We start from the raw sequence: 20,908 nt of genomic DNA on the forward strand, positions 1-20,908 counted from the left end.
AGCTTGAGCTTTCAGACAATCTATAGAATATTTATTATAATAAATTAATATTATATTTTATCACCATACTAACCTTTGTTGCAACCGCAGACATAGCAGCAGTCCTGAACAACGTAATGGTCTCACCCGCTATCAGCTAAAACAATAAAAATATACTATTTACACATATGTGAGAACATTGAGTGTATAATTTCACACTATACTAAATTGCTTAATTTTATTACAGTTAGACATACCAACAAGCTTGTACGAATACCCGTGAATACTTTTTAGAAGAATCCCATTCACGTACAAATTTATTCAGGTTTTGTTCCGTCTCACCGGTCCCGGTGATGCATTTTGCAGAGCATTAAGTAATGAATAAGCAAGCTATTAATAATTATTTCATGTTTTAAAGGTTTAAACGAGAAAACAAAAATACGTAACAAGCGTTGATGCTCTATAACGAACGAAGTTTACATAGGAAGTACATACAGTATTGTTTTTGTCTAAATGGACTTCAGACAGTATGTGCAGTACCTTTACGTTTACGTTTACGTAGGGTACATCCTGCCATAAGAGAAAATTTTCTCTATGATCTTACAAAGGACCTAATACAGCATATTTTCAGTATCGGATCCAGATTATTTTCTAGTGCCAATCAATCAATGAGCTATGATCTGGGGTGAGGGATATTGTACCGGTATACAATGAAGAGGGCAGGGTGTTATCTTAACTATTGGTGAGGACATGTCACTAGCAGCTTCAGATGGGGGCAATGATATGATACAATCAATCATTCAATCAATCTTTATTTTCCATCGTCAATAAAATAACAAACTAAGATGGAGGAAATACAACAAAGGCAAGGCCTGACAATGTGTTGTATCACCTTAACAAAAAGACAATCATAATATAGAATATTAAAAACATTAAAAATACACAAAAATCAAAACAAATTACATTACGGCAGATACAGAGAAATAAATGTTGCCAAAATGAACAAGTAATCGTTATTTAAGTCACAATATTGAAGTTAACTTGCATTAAGAGATTGGATGTGCTTATAAATCTGTGTTTTAAAATGATTGACACTGTAAGATACGTAAATTAAGCTTGGCTAATTAAATCATTTTGCCTGCTGCTGTGGATTGGGGCAGTGGCGTATCTAGCAGTATTAAAATGGAGGGGGCTGGTGGGGGGGGGGCGACCAAAATATGAGGGGGCGTTGAATTTATTTTCGCTGGCCACGCCCACTGAAAAATATTGCTTCTTAGATTCCCGAATACACGTAAACCGAGACAGCATAAGCATAAGCCTAGCCTAATTTTTTTTGCTTCGAAGTTTTCGAATAGGGGAGTGACTGGGGGTGGGGGCGCAAGATTTTTGTGGGGGCGTGCGCTCCCCACGCCCCTGGATACGCCACTGGCCCCTCCTTCGCCGCCATGGATCCGCCATTTATTTTAAAATACAATAGATCAACTTACAGCTTTCATAGCCCCGTCTGGTGGAAGGTACAGCAGGATCATTGCCCGCCGGGATTGTAAGCCTTCTTTTCGAAAGTTGGTGAAGACCTTTGTAGTCATACAGCCATCATAGTAACAAGGCATAATAATACCCCAGCTGGAAAAGTATGTAGTAATAACATAGCAATTAATAATGAGGATGATGAGGATGATAATAATAATAAATAATAATAATAAGAATAATAATAATAATAATTATTATTATTATTATTATTATTATTATTATTATTATTATTATTATTATTATTATCATCATCATCATCAATATTGTCACATTATTTAATAATAATAATAATAATAAATAAATAAATAATAATAATAATAATAATAATAATAATTATTATTATTATTATCATCATCATCAATATTACCTACTAAATAAAGTAATAATAATAATAATAATAATAATAATAATAATAATAATAATAATAATAATAATAATAATAATAATAATAATAATAGTGTAGTTTTATATAGCGCACATATCCATCTAATATAAAATGCTCAGGGCGCTTGATATGTGAACTAGGAAAATGACTTTCTTCGCCCCTAAGGGTCCCTTCGTGTCTGTGCTCCCCGGTAACCCGGTACCAGCAACTCTCGTCGTCCACCACAGGGACTGTCTGTTCCAGTACACTGGGGTATCTCCTGTCACAATATTTAGGATATTTCATTCTACTTTGCAGCACTGCTTACTGAATCGTGAACTAATGAATATGCATATTTGTATGACTCAAGTTAAAACGGTCTGTGAATGGAAATAATTTACATGAATATTAATGATGTTAAGGCAAAGTGGCAGTGTATGATTCGTGCATTTAAGTGGAGTGTAAAAATATGCAAATGTGTTAAAAAGGGTTAGTTTAAAGGTATCTTGCCAGGAGTTGAAGATAAAATATCTTAAAGTAAATATGTGGACTGAGAAGTGTCGGTTAAAGGACATATCAGTCGAGGCACATTTTAAGATAAAAGTACAAGGCTTATATGTAAAAGCTTAAAGTAATTATACGCGAGTGATAGATGGAGTAAGAGAGCTTCACAGTATTTTTGAATCAAGAAATGAAGTAAAGAATTGACCGTGAGTATTGTTAATAGTTGATAAATCAGAATATCTACCTATTGGCATATATATGGTGGTAGTACTAATTGTGCATGTATTTTGATATGTTATATGAATACTTAAATTCAATATATATACATATATAAATATATGCTATGTATAATATGTTAAAGCGAATATTGATAGAAAAGGAATAGCATTAGCATACCATTCTATATAAATGTTGTATTCATTTATAGATGGTCGGAGGAGGTAGAGCCAAGTAGCCTATACTCAAGACTTATGTACCAAATATACTAAAGTGATATTGCAGACTGAGGGGAAAAGCCCTAGCAGTTAGCAAGACTTAGTAGATGATCCGTACATCGAATGCATTATTACAGTGATAACGATTCTGGGAGGTAGCACAACACTTTGTCATTGGATATACAAAACGAACTTTTATTTAATTAAAACCAGTTGATTTTATATATATTTTGTTTCTGTGTCTTATGTCTAGTCAATGTCGTGACATCTCCCTTCTCGTCTCAAAGGATGTACTGGGTTCTTTATAGTAATTTATAGTTCTTTATAATAATAATAATAATAATAATAATAATAATAATAATAATAATAATAATAATAATAATAAAAATTAAAATTAAAAAAAAAATAATAATAATAATAATAACAGTAATATTTATAACAGCTTACAGATTTCATATTAATAACATTAATAATAACATTAATTACCCATTGTATTCCTGGACCGGCAACAAACTTCTAACCGGTTGAACCACGCCCCCGTCATCCCCCATTGACAATTTACCAAATGCTGTTTCAATTAATGGTAATAGTTCTTCATAATTAATCAATTGTTCAACTTCATGTTCCGAGATGTTTGAATAACTATCCATTTATCTGAAATAAAATTTAAAAGATTTCGAATTAGTACTAGAAATTGTAAACCCAATGAAAAATATAATGTGGCAATTGAGTATAACAGTTTTAACGGATAAAATTATTCATATCTGTATTAATAATGTGATACATATGTGTGCACATTAGGCCTAAGCCACGTCAATTGACATTTTCGGCTTGTCAAGCAAACTTAACAATTGACCAATTAGAAAAGGCAAGGAATACGCCCTTCTTCCACAAACATGTTTACGTACGTATCATGTTGGCGTTTTACAATTCCAATAATAAGATGGAACTTAGCGGACAGGTCCATTGGCAACGAAAACTGATATATCAACCATCGTCGCGCAATCAACAGCTCCCTATCAATTACGATACAACGGTAAAATTGTATAAACTTTGTTTACTATTCAATATTAACATAAATTCTTGGTCTGCAATATTCGTGACCGTAGTAAATAAGTTCACCTCTTTATTATTCGTTAATGTGTGACGTGTGCCGGTACTGTAAAGTAATAAATAAAATCCAGGTCAGACCACAACAAATGCCATAATGCCACTCCTCATAAAAAGTTAAACAGACCATATCAATTTAATATTTCAAAAAAAATGTTCATAAGTCCTACAGATTATACAGTATTATCATCACGGATATTACTATTTGAAATTACTCTTTTAGAGTGGAAGTTTTTAGAGTGTCATAGAAGAACACCTCCCTGGTAAACAGTTTTTGTTATTACAAAATTTTATTTATTTTCCTTATTTCTATTACACAGATTGAGCCCATGTTATAAATTTTTTATATACAAAGGAGCAATTTTGGTCAGCTCCCACTCACTGAGAAACAATTGGTGATTCTCGATCTGTGTAGCCTAAGATCTGTGTCAATCCTTCTGGAGTGCAAGTCCTCGTCTACCGGGAGTCATGACCACCACCGTCCAGAATATCGCCTGGCGATGGACCACCTTCCCTACTCTGTCAGAGTACGACGCCCTCCTCATATTTAGTATCATACAGCGTCGTCTTCGGCTAGCCCAACATATTCTCCATCTCAACGATAATAATAACAGTGATAGTAATAATAAAAATAACAACTGAAAAGTCAAGATTATGGAATTATTGTCAACAAAAAGGTTTCTGACAACATAAGTTTGGTACATAAACGCCGCATACGGTAATATATTTATATTATGAGAAATCTATTTTTAAAACGCTATATAAAAATTGTCTCATAAAAGATTATTATAATATTATATTAAATAAGATAGATTATCAAATGATATAACCTAGATGTGATAACATTAGTTCAGTATATATGGCGTATATCTATTTAACATTTGAAAGTCACAAACTGCGCCGCCGACGCACATCAGCCGAGAAAGCAACGACAAACAGGGGAGTTCCTTCCGAGCCGGGAGCCCTGGTTCGATAGTATAGTCGGGGCTTCCACATATAAATTAGCCGACCAGGCTAACTAACCCTCTAAATAATACAGATAACATATTACTCGTTTACTGAAATAATCAATTCAATAATAAATAGGGAGTTTTCTATATACGACGTTAACTTTAACGTTAGTACCCAACATGTATCGTGATAGCTCCGCCCCTTTTGTAAACAAATCGAAATACGCATGCGCAAACCCGTAACTAACGTACGTCGAGCACGTAAAATCCTGAAATTAACGTACTCCACATACAACGCGAGATGAATAAATTATGACGTACTCCGTTAAAGTTTAGGTTAACGTCGTGCATCGAAAATTTCTCGCTGAACACCCGGTATTTCTGAATCTATGGATTTCGGGTTAATATCGAACCTTAGTTTGTCAACTTGATTACATATTGACATCAGGATGGTACTATAGATTACTTTAGTAAAAGAGTAATGTTTCGGACCCGGAATATTGATTTTTAATGTATTATACAGATACAGATAACAAATACAGATCCGTATTGTCATGAAAACACATACATCGAACTTATACTAAATTATTAGTATAACGATTTTGCTCCCGCAGAACACTCTGATTCAGTATTTCTGAATCTAGCTTTCCGGGGCTTGAATAATGATTAGGCCTACTTTATGAAAATAAAAATGATGTACTTAAATACTGTAATTTAAAAAGAAAGAGCCACCGTAGGCCTTATATTTAGCGTTTGTGTTAGCGTTACAAGGACATCTTCTTACCGATAACAGTGACTCAAGAATACATTAGGACTATACAAATAGGCCATCACAAGAGAGAAAAACAATTAGGAGTACTTTCACTCTCTAGCTGTAGGCTACTACAGTGTCACTTGGTTTTTATAAGGGTATTTAATTATGTGCTGGTGGATCGTTACCGATTACTGTACCGATTACTTATTAGCAGATTTTTTTTAAATTATTGTTTATTCAATTTTTGAAATACTGTAACTCTTTCGACTTTCGTGGGTCAGCAGTGTTTCAAACAACAGATTCCAACGTTACCTAACTCTACCTGTATACATTGAAAATATACGTTCAAGGGTACTTCAAAACTCTCACAATCGATGCACAAATTAAATAAACTTAGCCAGTTGCCTGTAGCACTCCCCCAAGCCATGCAACACTGATTTATTGTAAAGGTAAAAAAGAATGGCATATTAACAGTTACTTATGGTAACTGATGGGTCTCTATGCGGTATTCCTGAATATTTATGTAGCTTGCTACTCCCCTAAGGGCCCCATCATCGTCTATGGCAGGGGCTGAATCAGAAAACTGGGGTAAATCCCTCCCACCCCACACCTTCTTGAAGGATCTTTTCCTGGTTCTTGGAGAACGAGAGTTTTGTGTACGTTAAAAAACTTTGCATTTGGCGCTCGTTTTACCAGATAAATAGGTTGATGCTGTTTCCCAAAGTGAATCAGAGGTGACGGAGCAGACTACTGCATATTCTCGTCAGGGATTTCACACATCACTTGTGTAATGTTTAACTTGTTTGGAAATTAAAATCGTTCACCGACGTCAAATTCTACTATGCGTGCGTTTACCGACGACGGTATGAAATGGGAGCAACAATTTTAGTGGTCGGCGAAGTGCAAAACCTTTTTGTAGTCTCACAAATTTGCGAAAAACTTGTTTGAATACTGATTTTGACTGACAACAAGGTGAACCGTACGAGTTCCAATGCCCCGGAGTGTGTGGAAATAAGAGTTCAGATTATGGTTTATCACACAATATTATTATATGCTTCGAAGATAATTGACATTAAATTTTAATTTTCAGCCCTTAATATTTACTGTTTGAGGTTGGCAAATACATACTTTACTGAACTTTCATGGACCCCAACACGTTTTCTCCCCCGGGCCCCACAACTTGTCTTTACGCCTATATGGGCTATTATTATTAATATTATTATTATTCATTTATTTATTATTTATTATTATTATTATTATTATTATTTTTATTATTATATTGTTATTATTATTATATTATATTATAATTATTATTATTAATATTATTGTTGTTATTATTATTATTATTATTGTTATTATTATTATTATTATTATTATTATTATTATTATTATTATTATTATTATTATTATTATTATGAAGCATTATGCAGTTTAGTCTTCGTCAGGGCATGCACAATATTAGTTAATACTGTAAAAAAGTGCCAGAGGTTTTCAGTTCTCCGGCATAACCAACTGAATTGATTCTTATGTGTAAACTTTGAACTATATTGTTCACATTTGTAGCATAGATCTCGTAAAATACCACTGAAAGCTTGGTGTTTTTAGTGTTCAACTTTTTCAATCTTCCCCTTCTGCACAACAGCCGTGTATCCTTTATTCAAAATTATTATCTTTAATCGTGTCCTCAAAGGGGCCCGGAGTGTGTGAAAATAAAAGTTGATTCTATGATTTATTGTCACACAATATAATTATATACGCTTTAATGATATTGACCAGTACAAATGCAGTCTTTTCAGCCTAAATAATCATAAGTTTTGATTAGGTTAGCGAATGCTTTAAAGAACTTCCATGGGTCCAAACACGTTTTCAGCCACTTAGGCCTATGTCACTATATATTTAGTTTATTTAGCTTTTGTAGTGCCACTTAAATAATATCTCTACAATTAGGCACTATTAATCTAATCAAATCTTGCTATTTTGCAAGCCTAATAGTTTCAATCGGGTTCTATTGTATCAGACAAAATGACTGCTTTCTTCCCCGTCCTCCAGGGTTCTCAGACGGGGGTCTGTGACAACTGGATCCTGCTTGCGCCACCAAAGGCATTATATACACTGTAGATTGCTCGTGAGAAGAAAGATCAATATGAAATATCGATCTTCTTACAAAAAGTTCTCTTACTACAATACGTCGATCTATTGGTTGACATAGTTTCTTAAAACTTGACCAAAGTGCATAACAGAAGCAAAATAAATCACAATCATCTTGCTCACTGAATTTACCAAACTTTCTATAAATATTCATATACAAAACAACCTAATTATATAGTCTATGAAACTACGACGCCTGAAATGTCTTTAAACGTTTAAAAACAAAGATAAATTTCGACCTGGTCTTAATAATAATAATAATAATAATAATAATAATAATAATAATAATAATAAATTATAATATTATGTCAAATCAAATCAGATTATTTAATTAAATGAAGGTCCTATTTTGACTAAGAGTTCTACTTACAGTCGTTCAAAGAGATGCACTTAAGACTCGTAATCCGAAAATATGCCGGGTCATACGACTATACCTAACGAATGCAATGTGAATTTGTCAACCGTTGCTGGTCATTTATTGTCTATGGCTTTTTCTGGTTTATTCCATTCTCAAAAAAGGTAAACTTATAACAGTAGAAATGCATCGCTAATACCCTGGTTCTCAATTCAGACCATGGGTCTACCATGGAGGTTTCAAGTGGCCTAAAAAATTGTCATGGATGGAGTTACAATACTCCAATTTCGGTCCTGCGCCGGGCCAACCACAGTCAGCGTATTGGAATTGCGTACGCAACATCTGCAAAAACGGAGTTTATGCGCCCAGCCAGCGCAAACGCTCGGAAATTGAAGGTTGTGTGATCTGAAACTATTATTAGGCCTATATTTTTGTTTATCGTTGAAGATCAGTAAATATGGTTGGCCTATTTATTATAAATACCTGTACTTACAATTGGATCACCACTGCGAATGTTGACGTTTGATTTTAAATGCATTTCAAAAGTTTCTTAAAGTCAGCGTGACCTGTACCGCTCTCTTTGTTTGGTTGTTTACAGTTGCTCTATTGTTGGCAATATATTATACCTTTCTATAAGAACAATAATGGAAACAAGATGCGTAACTTGCCTTTGACTTCCAGACCTCTCTCCGCCATTCTATATGAGAATTTACAGACTACTTGCAATGGCGTAACGCCTATAGCCCCGATATTCAACCCCGCCCGTGGGCCAACTCTAAAAAAAAAAAAAAAAAAAAAGTTCTATGATTTATTCACACAATATAATTATATACTTTAACGATACATTATATTTAATGCAGTCTTTTCAGCCTTAGTATTCACAATGTTCTTGGGTTAGCGTATACAACTTTCATGGGCCTCAAACCCCAACATGTTTCCCCCGGGAACCACGGTACTATATTTAATTTACCTTAGCTTCTTTAAAGTAGTGTCACTTAAATATCGCTAAGTTTTGGTTTCTAAAAGTATGGACACTATATGCAGGCGCGTCGGAAGCTATTTTTCATTTTTCTCGGCCAAGATACACAATCAGCATGCATTAACATGACTTGTTTTTATTAGTTTTGTCTTTGAAGCTCAAAAACGCACTATTCTATTACGCCAATCATTCATACTTTGCTAAAAATATAAATTAACCGTTCATGCTTTATCACTTATATTTGTCACCATGGGATTTCATAAATACTAACGTAGGCCTACGTACAAGCTACATTGCTTTGTCACGCCTTGACGATGTTGATAGCGTATGCCAACGTATGAACAAAATGGCGAATACGCTTGCGTACCTCGAATAAGTTATGGGTAAGTTTCGTATAAGTTAAGAGCACACTGAAGCACGCTGGTATACGTCCTAGTACGGCGAGTTACGTCGAAAATTTTTTGTGCATGCACAAATGTTTTCGACGTATGCCAGTGTCTGGCTCGTATGTACCGCATTCACGGGCCATAAGTTGTAGGCAAGTTAACCAATCGTTGACACAATTCTTGAAAATCGCATGCGAAAAATATGTTCCATAAGGATGATAATGAATCAGGGACGGATTTAGTAGGGGGGGGGGGCGGCCCCGGCCCCACCTCTGGGAGGTAAAAGAAAGAAAAAAAAAATAGAAAAGGGGAAAAAAATTATAGCCCACTATGCCTCAAGTGTTATGTTCGGGCGTCTAGAACACAAAAATTTCGCGAGACCCCTAAGGAGGGTGTGCAGATCGCATCCCCTAGATTGTATTAGGAAAAATATTTGTTATAAAGTATAAATATACAATGCAAGATTAAAACATTAATATTTTAACAGCCTTGCAGATTGTAATTAATCTTGTTTTATATATTTTAAGTGCAATGAAATTTTTGATGATTTGTTTGACTTTTCTACATTGAATATTTTAAGATAATGTTTAATGCTTATCTGAATATTTTATCTCAAAATACCTTTTAAATTAAATTTGCTCATTTATTGATTTTTACAGTTTTCTATATTTCAATATTTATCTTTCGATTTTTTATCTTTTTGAAGAATTTTATATTGTTAAGTATTTGTGTTTTTTTTTTCGTGAAGGGCCTCCACTCGACAGTGAATGATTTTACTTTTGGAGTGTCCTGTCTCTTGTTTTTGTACTTTTGTGATTGCTCTTTGCCGTTTCTGTCTATGTACATTTTAATTGTTTGAGACAAATAAATGAAATGAAATAAAACGTGGAAATCACCCCCTCCCCTTTAAAGGTATGTGGAGGGAGAGTGTCCCCCTTCAAAAATGATCTCCGCCCATGGGTAACTACCGTCAGGTTTATTTAATGCAGTCTTTTCAGCCTTAGTATTCACAATGTTCTTGGGTTAGCGTATACAACTTTCATGGGCCTCAAACCCCAACATGTTTCCCCCGGGAACCACGGTACTATATTTAATTTACCTTAGCTTCTTTAAAGTAGTGTCACTTAAATATCGCTAAGTTTTGGTTTCTAAAAGTATGGACACTATATGCAGGCGCGTCGGAAGCTATTTTTCATTTTTCTCGGCCAAGATACACAATCAGCATGCATTAACATGACTTGTTTTTATTAGTTTTGTCTTTGCAGATCGCATCCCCTAGATTGTATTAGGAAAAATATTTGTTATAAAGTATAAATATACAATGCAAGATTAAAACATTAATATTTTAACAGCCTTGCAGATTGTAATTAATCTTGTTTTATATATTTTAAGTGCAATGAAATTTTTGATGATTTGTTTGACTTTTCTACATTGAATATTTTAAGATAATGTTTAATGCTTATCTGAATATTTTATCTCAAAATACCTTTTAAATTAAATTTGCTCATTTATTGATTTTTACAGTTTTCTATATTTCAATATTTATCTTTCGATTTTTTATCTTTTTGAAGAATTTTATATTGTTAAGTATTTGTGTTTTTCTCGTGAAGGTCCTCCACTCGACAGTGATTGATTTTACTTTTGGAGTGTCTCTTGTTTTTGTACTTTTGTGATTGTTCTTTGCCGTTTCTGTCTATGTACATTTTAATTGTTTGAGACAAATAAATGAAATGAAATAAAATGTGGAAATCACCCCCTCCCCTTTAAAGGTATGTGGAGGGAGAGTGTCCCCCTTCAAAAATGATCTCCGCCCATGGGTAACTACAGCAGGTTCAGGCAGTTCATTGAACCAGGGCCCTCAATCTCCGAGGATCTTTATGGGAAAAATATAATAATTAAAGCAAAGTATATATAAACATCTGGATTGATAGTATTCTTCTATTATATAATACTAATATTACTATGTGCCTAATAATTTAAACTGTTAATAATGTAAAATAATCAATTAAACATGCAGTAGCTACCGGCGGTTCAGTGAACCGGAGGCCCCGAAATTGTACTTTTAGACCACAATATCAGGGATTGGCATCACAATAACTTTGGATCAAAAAATTAATATTTTAGTTCGACGAAGACCTCGTCGTGGCGTCGTACGGCGGGGTGGGGTTTCTAGGCTTTTCGGAAGAGGGAGGACGGGATACTGAATTTCACCTACGTCACTCACGGAATCAATTCCCGTGCGATGCAAAGTAACAATGACTAGATTAAATAACAAATTCCAAACTTGCCATTGATACATTACAACAAAATTGTTTTACATGTTTATTTAAAACCGTCAGATTTCCTTTCTATGGAGTGTTTAGTCCCTATACCTCAATTGGGCACTTTGCAATCCTGTGGTCCCAAGTAATCAGTTTGAACTATTATTGCTGGTTCTGCAGCACGGGACGTCTTTTTGAAAGGATAACAAATTTCTCTTCCTAAAGAAATCATAGATCGCTTCGCTCTCTCGGAGTAAGACTGAATAACATAAACTACTCAAATCAGTGTATCCATGGAGGAATTAGTTTATAATTCCTCCATGGTCTATCTAATTAAAACTGCTGATTTTCCCTGGCTTTTGTCCTTGCACTTTGACCGCGGCCAACGTAGGACCTCAGCTGGACCCCTGTATCCTCCACAAGTTGATTCTCGATTCTGATTGCTATACATTTATTACCTGCTAGATCTGTCCATGGTCGGTTTTTCAATTACTTAATAAAAAAAAATAATAAAAAACTATACCAACAGTCTGTTCAACTGGGATGGCACCAGGTTTTTCCGGCGTCCTCGACCGAGGAAGGGGGGGGGGAGGGGATGTGGCGATGTCCCCAACGAGAGCAAAATGGGCGTGGTCGGGCGTCACTCAAAATCTTCCTAAAGTGGTTCAGGGGGCTAAGGGTACCTGGTTTATTCGAGGGTGGATTTATTCAAAATGGGGCTCTAGACGAGGAGTTTCTTGCGTCGCCGTGCAAATCGAGAACTCCCTATTCTCCTACCTTTACCATAATTACGATACGCTACACAAATATATATTTTTTAAAAACTGTATTGTTCACAATTGTAGCATTAATCTTAAAATACCAGTGAAAGTTGGTGCTATTGTGTTGAATTGTTCTGGAAAGTTTGTAAGTACTGTATGTCTGTTTATCCAGGTAAGTATTCACGAAATAGACATATATATTTTTAAAAAAAACTTTCAACTGTATTGCTCACATTTGTAGGACTGACCTTAAAATACCAGTGAAAGCTTGGCGCTATTGTGTTGAATTGTCCTATCATTCATTCAAAACAATTATCTTTAATCGGGTATTTGCTACCTATTTTAATGCTCTTTGTGGTAGGGTAAATACCCAGTGAACAACTTCGTGTCCTTGATTCAATCTAATTTGTTTTTAAAAAGTTGCTTTTAAATGAGGTATTTACTATATTTCTATACTGTTCTTTGTGCCATGGTTAAATGTGAATAAAGCCTATTTCTAAATAAAATATAGCTACATGCCATTTTGTATAATACTTTATGTTTGATTCAACTTGTGAGACAAATATATATTATAGTTTTAAATGTATATAGTTGTCTCAGGTTCAACTATATTGATGAGGAAGCGTAGGGCGTTTTTGTTTATAAACTTCATGAATACAGAGTTCAGGATTAGGTTACTACACTGTTTTATTATTTATAAAAGAAAAACACTTTGATAAACTAATAATTGCTATTTTTTTTAAATCGTCATTTATTGTGTTGGCATATAAATACAATTCAGAGTAACTTTACTGTAAGCAGGAATGATGTAGTGTTCAAGTGTTGTCACTATTTCCCAAAAGTATTCAATGGTGCCATAATGAACAATGAAGAAATGATAAATTGCGAAGGATTTGGCTTGGTTTTTATAATGTCCAGTTTCCAAGTTCTAAGGTTGCAAAAACAGGAGCTTTTAAATTGGGCGATGGAGGGACAGTGACCCCTGGCACGACGCCTAGCATGCATCAACAAATTCCTGGCCATTCTATGTCCTCAACATAACATAAGATTAGGGCTACACTGCATCCTAGAATTCAGAGAACAAGAACTCGACATCCACGCATGTGCAGCTGATTCTATACGATGTCATTCAATTCTAACTATTACTCAAGGCCAACTTGGCCATCGTCGTACGACGCAGCCCAATGAGATTCATCATCAGGGAGTGTCTTAAGCCGTCATGAGAAATATTAGACATGTTCAATATTCTATGATGCGACTACCTCCAACGCAAACCATCGCGTCTGCGTTCGACTTACACAGACCCGACGAAACAACAAAATGCGTCAGGCCGCATCGTACTGTGCTGTCTGCCTTTACTCTACTCAGTCAGCAAATTACCTTATTGGCAAAATGTCATGTTGATGAATGACAATACAGTAAAAATGTCTAATATCTGTCACATAAGTTGTCACCAAAAAACTTAAATGAAATTGCTTTAGCAAACATTATCCGGATAATTGTGTTTTTTTAATCATATTGAATACTATAACAGACAGACATGTTTACCTTGTAAATTCCATCACATCCTTTTACATTTCTTCCTTGAATTTTTATACTTTTTGTACAAATATGTAAATAATATTTAACATTTTAAATTTGCGTTATTATTTAATTGAACATAAAACTATTAGTTTTGTGTAAACTCCTTCATGTCAAAATTTTCAGCTTGAATAGTGTTACACACTTGTAAAGATCCACCAGTGATGTCAGACTCTCTTGAAATTGTATAAATCGATTTCAATAATAATATAACAACAATTAGTAATAGTGGTTAGTTTTATACGGTGCTTTCACACTCATCCAAGGCCATTGGGAAGAACCAACTACTGCTTCTAAACTCTTTAAAAGTAATGATTGTTTTTAAAATCATCTAGAAGACATGACTGTAGTACAGTATATTCAAGAGCAATAGGTATTTGCTGAAAAAGCTTCGTAACCAATGTGTCAGACTCATAATAATGTATCACAAACTGCCAATTTGATTGTCGTCAATATAAGCATCAGGTTCCATGCGAGTAAAATCACCCTGTAACCTACTATGAACAGATTATTCTCATAGTCGTTGATACATGTACAGGTAGCCAAGATCACGAGGAAGGTTTTCAGATAAAGCTACTTTGTTATCATTATATAAGACCCACCTAAGATATAAAAAAAAAATATATTACAAGATACATTGTATAAGAAAATATACTGTAAGGGTATACAATGTTCATTCCAAAATATGTAAAATATCTTACAGTAGATAGTACTGTGCCACATATATAAAATTACCCCATTTACATGCTAGAATGTTTTAGCTCCAAGAAGCTCTGCCACTGACTGATTCTAGATCCCACGAGGGTACCTAGGCACCCCAAACAAAAAAAAACCATCCCACCCTCTAAAATTTACCTTGAAGCTAAAAACAAACAAGCAAGGTACATGATAATACACTTAAATTATAACACTGTTTCAAAAAGTTACTAACCTTCCATCCTTCTTAATATGACAAACATAGTGACCACATGAAGTGGACGTTCCCATATGACTTATGAAGGCAACAAGTTTGTATTCTGGGAAAGAAAAATTGACAAGAATCTTAATCTATTTAACAAGGCCTGGTATCAGCACCACTGCCAAAGTCAAAATAGCATTTATTGTTTTATTACCAATACTGTTATCAAAAGATAATTGTCTTCATTACATTAAGGTAAGACTTACTTGCTGATCCATCTCTAACCTGAGGATCACCCGATGATGATGCTCCAGCTTCACTGGTCTCCATTGGTTCTGAGTTCAATTCATCCAGGTGACTAAATATCCAATCAGCAGCTCTCTCTACATTATTACTCTGCAATAAGGTACCAAAACCAATGTTACAATAATTAATTCATTTCATCTTTCATTTGTCTCTAATTTGGAGTTCATATAGAAATTTATATATATATATATATAAATCCTTAAAATTGCTGACTGGTATCTGTGTTCCCACCACACTGATATCAGCCTCATTATAATTACACCTCTCTATTAGTTTATTTGTTACTTAATGCTAATACTTACTCCGCCCCCTATTATTTCAGTCCTAACACCATATACATTATATTTTATTTATTTTACTTTATACTTAATCAATATTTTTGTAATAGCCAACATTCAATATTTCGACATTAATTATGTCATCATCAGGAATGATTCCTGATGATGACATAATTAATGTCGAAATATTGAATCCCATTACCAATATTGTTATCAAAAGATAACTGTCTTTATTACATTAAGGTAAGACTTACTTGCTGATCCATCTCTAACCTGAGGATCACCAGATGATGATGCTCCAGCTTCACTGGTCTCCATTGGTTCTGAGTTCAATTCATCCAGGTGACTAAATATCCAATCAGCAGCTCTCTCTACATTATTACTCTGCAATAAGGTACCAAAACCAATGTTACAATAATTAATTCATTTCATCTTTCATTTGTCTCTAATTCGGAGTTCATATAGAAATTTATATATATATATATAAATCCTTAAAATTGCTGACTGGTATCTGTGTTCCCACCACACTGATATCAGCCTCATTATAATTACACCTCTCTATTAGTTTATTTGTTACTTAATGCTAATACTTACTCCGCCCCCTATTATTTCAGTCCTAACACCATATACATTATATTTTATTTATTTTACTTTATACTTAATCAATATTTTTGTAATAGCCAACTTATATTTTGTTTGTCACACATGCTAAAGAAAACCCGAGGACAGGTCGAGATATTCATGTTTTGAATGAATTTTGTGTTTTAAGTCTACCAAGTTGTTGTCATCTCATCTTCTTTTTCAATTGAGTTTTTTCTTTCTAACAAACAGATAGATGGCGGTGAGTATGTAACTTCATTAGTGAGGTAAATATATACACAACCAAAAAATAAATAACAATATTAATTACAGTACATCAGTCACACTACTCTAGTCTGGAATAAACATATCATTCAACCTCATGAAACAGCTATTTAGACCTATCAGGGTCAGGGATGTAGTTGTGGTGAACAGAGCCACCCAGCCTTGAAGATTTCCACCCAGTCTAAAGTTAATTTCATGGCCCTCCACGCACCATTATTAACCTAATTTTCCATCATTAAAATTCACTCTTATTATTTAGAGTTTACCAATGTTATCACCCACTCACCCTTAAAATGTCTATCAACCACCCTTAGTTTTCTACAGCTACTGTACAACCCTGCAGGTTAAGAGTACTAACTCACACCAATTTTTCCATAACCATCATAGTTAACAACTATCGACACTCTTAAATTTGCCTAAACATGGTCATGATGATATCACATCATGACCATGTATAGGCACATCATGACTATATATGGTCATGATGATATCACATCATGACCATATATAGGCACATCATGACCATATATAGGCACATCATGACTATATATGGGCATACAACAGTTAAGAGTGTGTACAAAGCTTAAAATGGTAAGTTTTACTTACAGTAGCTTTGAGTGCTTTGACTGCTTGTTGTTGTGTAAATCCCATTGACTGTATCATCACAATATTCTCATCACTTGGATTAGCACCAGATTCATCCTTTTTCTTTGCCAGTTCAAGTGGAGTAGTAAAGTCTGCAGGGAATTAAGGAAGACAATAGGCTAATGCTCTTACAATCATTGACAGATAACAAAAGTATAACAATAACACTGATTCTCTACACAGCATAGCTAATTATGTGACTGGCTCTGGCACAACCAGTCATTTGTAGGAAAAATTTAAAATTGTGTTTCTGGTTTTTTTTAACAGTGTTTTTTGATGAAAATTGGTTGAGTTATTAATATTTAATTCACTGGATATCAATAATGTAGCTTTTGAGAAAAGTTTCAAAAAAAGATTCCAAAATCAATAGTTTATTATTAAGATTTGTACTTTAAAAATAATTTTAATACACTTTTCAGTTAGACTTAGTGATTGATATTTTGCAGAAATGTTCTTCAATATATCTTCTTTTATAAAATGCAAAAACATAAACATTTTCAACATTTTGATTCTGGAATGTTTTGGGTGCTTGTGTGGGAAATTAGAAATTGCGACAAATGGAGGGTTTTGCCTGTCACATATTACACAATAGATACAAAAAACATACTGTTGTCATTTAAGATGCAAATTCATAAAGCCAAAAGTGAGGAAGGTTGCACAGTCATATCCAATTATTTTATATTTAGTGTTATACATTTTTGTTTTATTCTACACTAATTAAGTGGCAAACTACGCGTTGTTGTTTATTATTTTTATTTTACTTGAACAATATTTTGTGAGGGTGGTCCATCCAGCCAGAGCTGATCAATAGCGACCCTCAATACATATAATAAGAAACAAAATAGAATAACAAAATAATTTTTAAAATTAGCAAAAGAAAAAAAGGAAAAATTTATACAAATGTAAAATTACAATAAAGTAAATGAAACAAAAGAAATTAAATTAAAAATTATATTAATGTAAATAGAATATAAATAATTAAAATCAAAGGAAGCAGAAATAATTATGCGATAATAAATGATAAGTCAAAAATAACAGTTTAAGAAATAAAAAGAAAACAGCAAAAAAAAAAAATTAAATAAAGCTTAAGACACCAAGTTAGGGTAGTAGCTGTAGAAAACTAAGGGTGGTTGATAGAAATTTTAAGGATGGGTGGGTGAGGATAAAAAAGTGAGTTAATAAGGGTGCGTGAAGGGCCATGAAATTTGGTTTAGACCATAACTACATCCCTGCCAAGTGTATGGCCAGCTCAAAGAGAGAGACAAAATAAAGGTTAGGTATTTAAAGATGAACAGTGATTTGTTGTTGACTTTTCAAAAATATAATAAAATAATAAGGATTATTTAAACTTATTTATTTAACTATTTATTGAATATATCTATACAGGACAAAACATATCAGGAGGATGGTAAGCCTGTTTTAAATATGATCCTGTTACCCATACAAAATTAGTATATACAATATATCTACAAATGTAAACAGATTTAACAACAAACATGATACAAGGATATTTACACCATATGAATAGGTCTGAAAAGAACTAGCACGAGTTGAAAATAATTTTAAAAAGATCTTATAATAGTCTCAGTTATTGTTTAATTTTCCACCAATCAGCAGCAAGTCTCACTATCCAAACATATACGTATTTCCCTGTCTGGATTCTCTGCAGATTTTATTCTTCTGAAAACAATTGAAGCAACTCAATCAAAATTTCAAGGCATTCTCAACAAACAACAGTTCTTTTCAGAACTATCTATGTGGTCTACTGCAAGCATTAAATAGATTATAGACAAATAGATTTCCTGAGGTAGTATGACCTCTTACCAGTTTTCCTTTCAGAACTATCCTGTGGTACACCACAAACATTCTCCATTCAAAGAATATTTTATTTTTAAGAATAATAGTTCCTACTTTAGAGTCCAGATAATATAGCACTTAAACTTGTTAAATAATTCTAAAGGTTTGTAAATGAATTAGCCAGCCTACCAGGTTCAGCCATGTGCTCAAGGACCCAGTTCATGGCTGCCTCAGTGCCTTGATTCTTTGTATGGTACACAGCCTTCTTACAACCTTCGTAATCAAACCCCATTGACACTAACTGCATCACCATTGCTTCGTCTATCACAACCTCTGAAACCAACAGATTTTACATGTTCATTATTATTCCTTTTGGATTTGACCCTTACAACTAACTTTAGATAATTAGCTAATTTTAGGTGCCTCATAGAGAAAGCACTTTTAACAGATTCATATAAATACATAGAATTACATATAACCTAACAACCTATAACCTAATAACATACAATTACAATAATAATCTGTGGAATAAATTATATCTTTGAACCTCCTGCCAAGCCCAACAATAGTTGTGGCAAGTCGAATGGCCAAGCCGTAAAGGCAGTTGTGCCACAACTTATAGTCATAATATAGACGCTGGTTCGAACAGCAAGCGCACCAATGGTTCCAATTATGGAACAAGTCTTCTCGGATAAGGACTATATAATTCGTAGGGCAAAGTGTACACAATTTGGCTCATGTGCACTTTAAAGGCCAAGTACATCTTATTAACCATATGTGGGATGTAACAACCTGTTTTACATATGGCCCTGTTTTACGATACAAGATTACAGTATATAAAATATCAAAAAGTTGCATATTAATAAAATTGAAAAGGACTTAATTAAAAATACGATAAAAAGCTTAATCTACATCACAGAATACTGTACACTGTATTTTTGTTAAAACACTGAAAAAGTTAAAATCACACTGTTTTGGAGATGAGTAGGGGGTAACCCTGGTGTACTAGTCTGCACAGCCCCTGTAGTGGACATACAAGAGTAGCTAGAACCAGTTTACCGGGTACCTCAGACATTAGGAGACCCAGGGGAGGAGAAAGTTACTGTATGAGCTAATCCCAACCCCAAATGCTTTCAGACTTTTGGTATACAGTGCTATACAAATCTAACTACATTACATTAGTTGTACATTTATTTCAAACCAGAACAAAAGCATTTGAAGAAGAGTGCTTAAATCATATGATGTTACACATCCATTCTTTTAATCACAAATTTCCCTTTGAGTTTTAGACGACTCTATCAACAAACCTGGTTCTGCCGGCACGTCCCCTTCTGGTAGCTCTACCTCACCTGGTTGTAAACCTTTTCCACGTATTGAGGTCAAATCAAGGTCATCAGGCATATTCACTGATACATCTATTTATATAACACAAATTATAGAACAGATCAAAGTTCTGGTATCTATTTATGGAACACAAACATGATTCTATTTACAGGACAGAAATTATATTTTATTTATAGAATACAATTTATGTTAGTCAAACAATTTCATTTGGTTTTGAAATAGTGTAATGTGATTGGTATTCTTTATAAATAAACCAGTATTTGTTTACCTTTCCAGGACGTTTCTTCTGGCTATCAGCCTGATATCATCAACTGTGACGTTTCGGCTAGTTGTTATTAGAACAATTTATGTTCTATTTATACCACAAATTAAATTATGAACACACTCTTTTTAAGTAAAACCAGGATTTTATTTTCCATAATAGTCTAGCGACACTACAAAATATTTCAGTGACACTATTTTGTGTAATGACCCATAGTTTGAATACCAGGGTCTTACAGGAAACATTTAGAGGTTTAGGGGAGACTTTTTTCATACCTTGTTTTGCGAACTTATTTCTTTAAAGATAGTCAGAGGAGGCCGGAAAAAAATAATAAAATGTTATTTTCTTATTTAGCAAATGGTTTGACCAAGAACATCCATTACTGGCAGGCAGTGGATTCGCTAAACAAGGTATAAAC

General features: G+C 33.8%; 2 protein-coding genes and 1 long non-coding RNA gene across 6 annotated transcripts in view; 1 reads left to right on the forward strand and 2 right to left on the reverse strand.

The window, feature by feature from the left end:
* Window positions 1-19: 19 nt before the first annotated feature.
* Window positions 20-8,262, reverse strand: LOC117101777 (ketimine reductase mu-crystallin-like). Of its 3 annotated transcripts, none has more exons than XM_033241837.1 (5): window positions 8,144-8,236; window positions 4,304-4,515; window positions 3,298-3,465; window positions 1,467-1,602; window positions 20-136 (listed from the first exon to the last, which is right to left on the reverse strand). In XM_033241837.1, the coding sequence occupies exons 3-5, from the start codon at window positions 3,459-3,461 to the stop codon at window positions 35-37; spliced, it is 402 nt and encodes a 133-aa protein (XP_033097728.1). In that variant the 5' UTR covers window positions 3,462-3,465; window positions 4,304-4,515; window positions 8,144-8,236; the 3' UTR covers window positions 20-34. The 3 variants fall into 3 exon arrangements, with proteins under 3 accessions (XP_033097728.1, XP_033097729.1, XP_033097727.1); XM_033241838.1 differs by having other exon boundaries at window positions 4,304-4,559; window positions 8,144-8,219; XM_033241836.1 differs by lacking the exon at window positions 4,304-4,515 and having other exon boundaries at window positions 8,144-8,262.
* LOC117101778 lies at window positions 2,034-3,035 on the forward strand. The gene is made up of 2 exons (XR_004444324.1): window positions 2,034-2,583; window positions 2,805-3,035. It is a non-coding gene; the product is annotated as an uncharacterized LOC117101778 (long non-coding RNA).
* Window positions 8,263-14,002: 5,740 nt separating the features above from the next.
* Window positions 14,003-20,908, reverse strand: part of LOC117101779 (ubiquitin carboxyl-terminal hydrolase 5-like) — a 21,810-nt gene continuing 14,904 nt past the window's right edge. Inside the window, exons 16-21 of one of the 2 annotated variants that reach the window (XM_033241839.1) lie at window positions 20,192-20,299; window positions 19,074-19,217; window positions 17,049-17,179; window positions 15,833-15,962; window positions 15,028-15,112; window positions 14,003-14,698 (exon numbers count right to left, since the gene is read on the reverse strand). In XM_033241839.1, the coding sequence (XP_033097730.1) occupies window positions 14,611-14,698; window positions 15,028-15,112; window positions 15,833-15,962; window positions 17,049-17,179; window positions 19,074-19,217; window positions 20,192-20,299 (686 nt within the window). In that variant the 3' untranslated portion in view covers window positions 14,003-14,610. The remainder of the gene's footprint in view (window positions 14,699-15,027; window positions 15,113-15,832; window positions 15,963-17,048; window positions 17,180-19,073; window positions 19,218-20,191; window positions 20,300-20,908) is intronic. The other variant, XM_033241840.1, reaches the window with a different exon arrangement.

Source organism: Anneissia japonica, unplaced genomic scaffold, assembly GCF_011630105.1.
Source record: "Anneissia japonica isolate Jap-2015-1 unplaced genomic scaffold, ASM1163010v1 scaffold4988_len2956909_cov206, whole genome shotgun sequence".
NCBI classification, from domain to species: Eukaryota; Metazoa; Echinodermata; class Crinoidea; order Comatulida; family Comatulidae; genus Anneissia; species Anneissia japonica.

Coding starts and splice junctions, on each gene's coding strand:
- LOC117101777 (XM_033241836.1), bottom strand. CDS start 3,461: ATGGATAGTTATTCAAACATCTCGGAACATGAAGTTGAACAATTGATT. Junction 1,603..3,297: donor CCGGTCCAGGAATACAATGG/GTAATTAATGTT, acceptor ATACTTTTCCAG/CTGGGGTATTATTATGCCTT. Junction 137..1,466: donor CAGACGGGGCTATGAAAGCT/GTAAGTTGATCT, acceptor TTATTGTTTTAG/CTGATAGCGGGTGAGACCAT.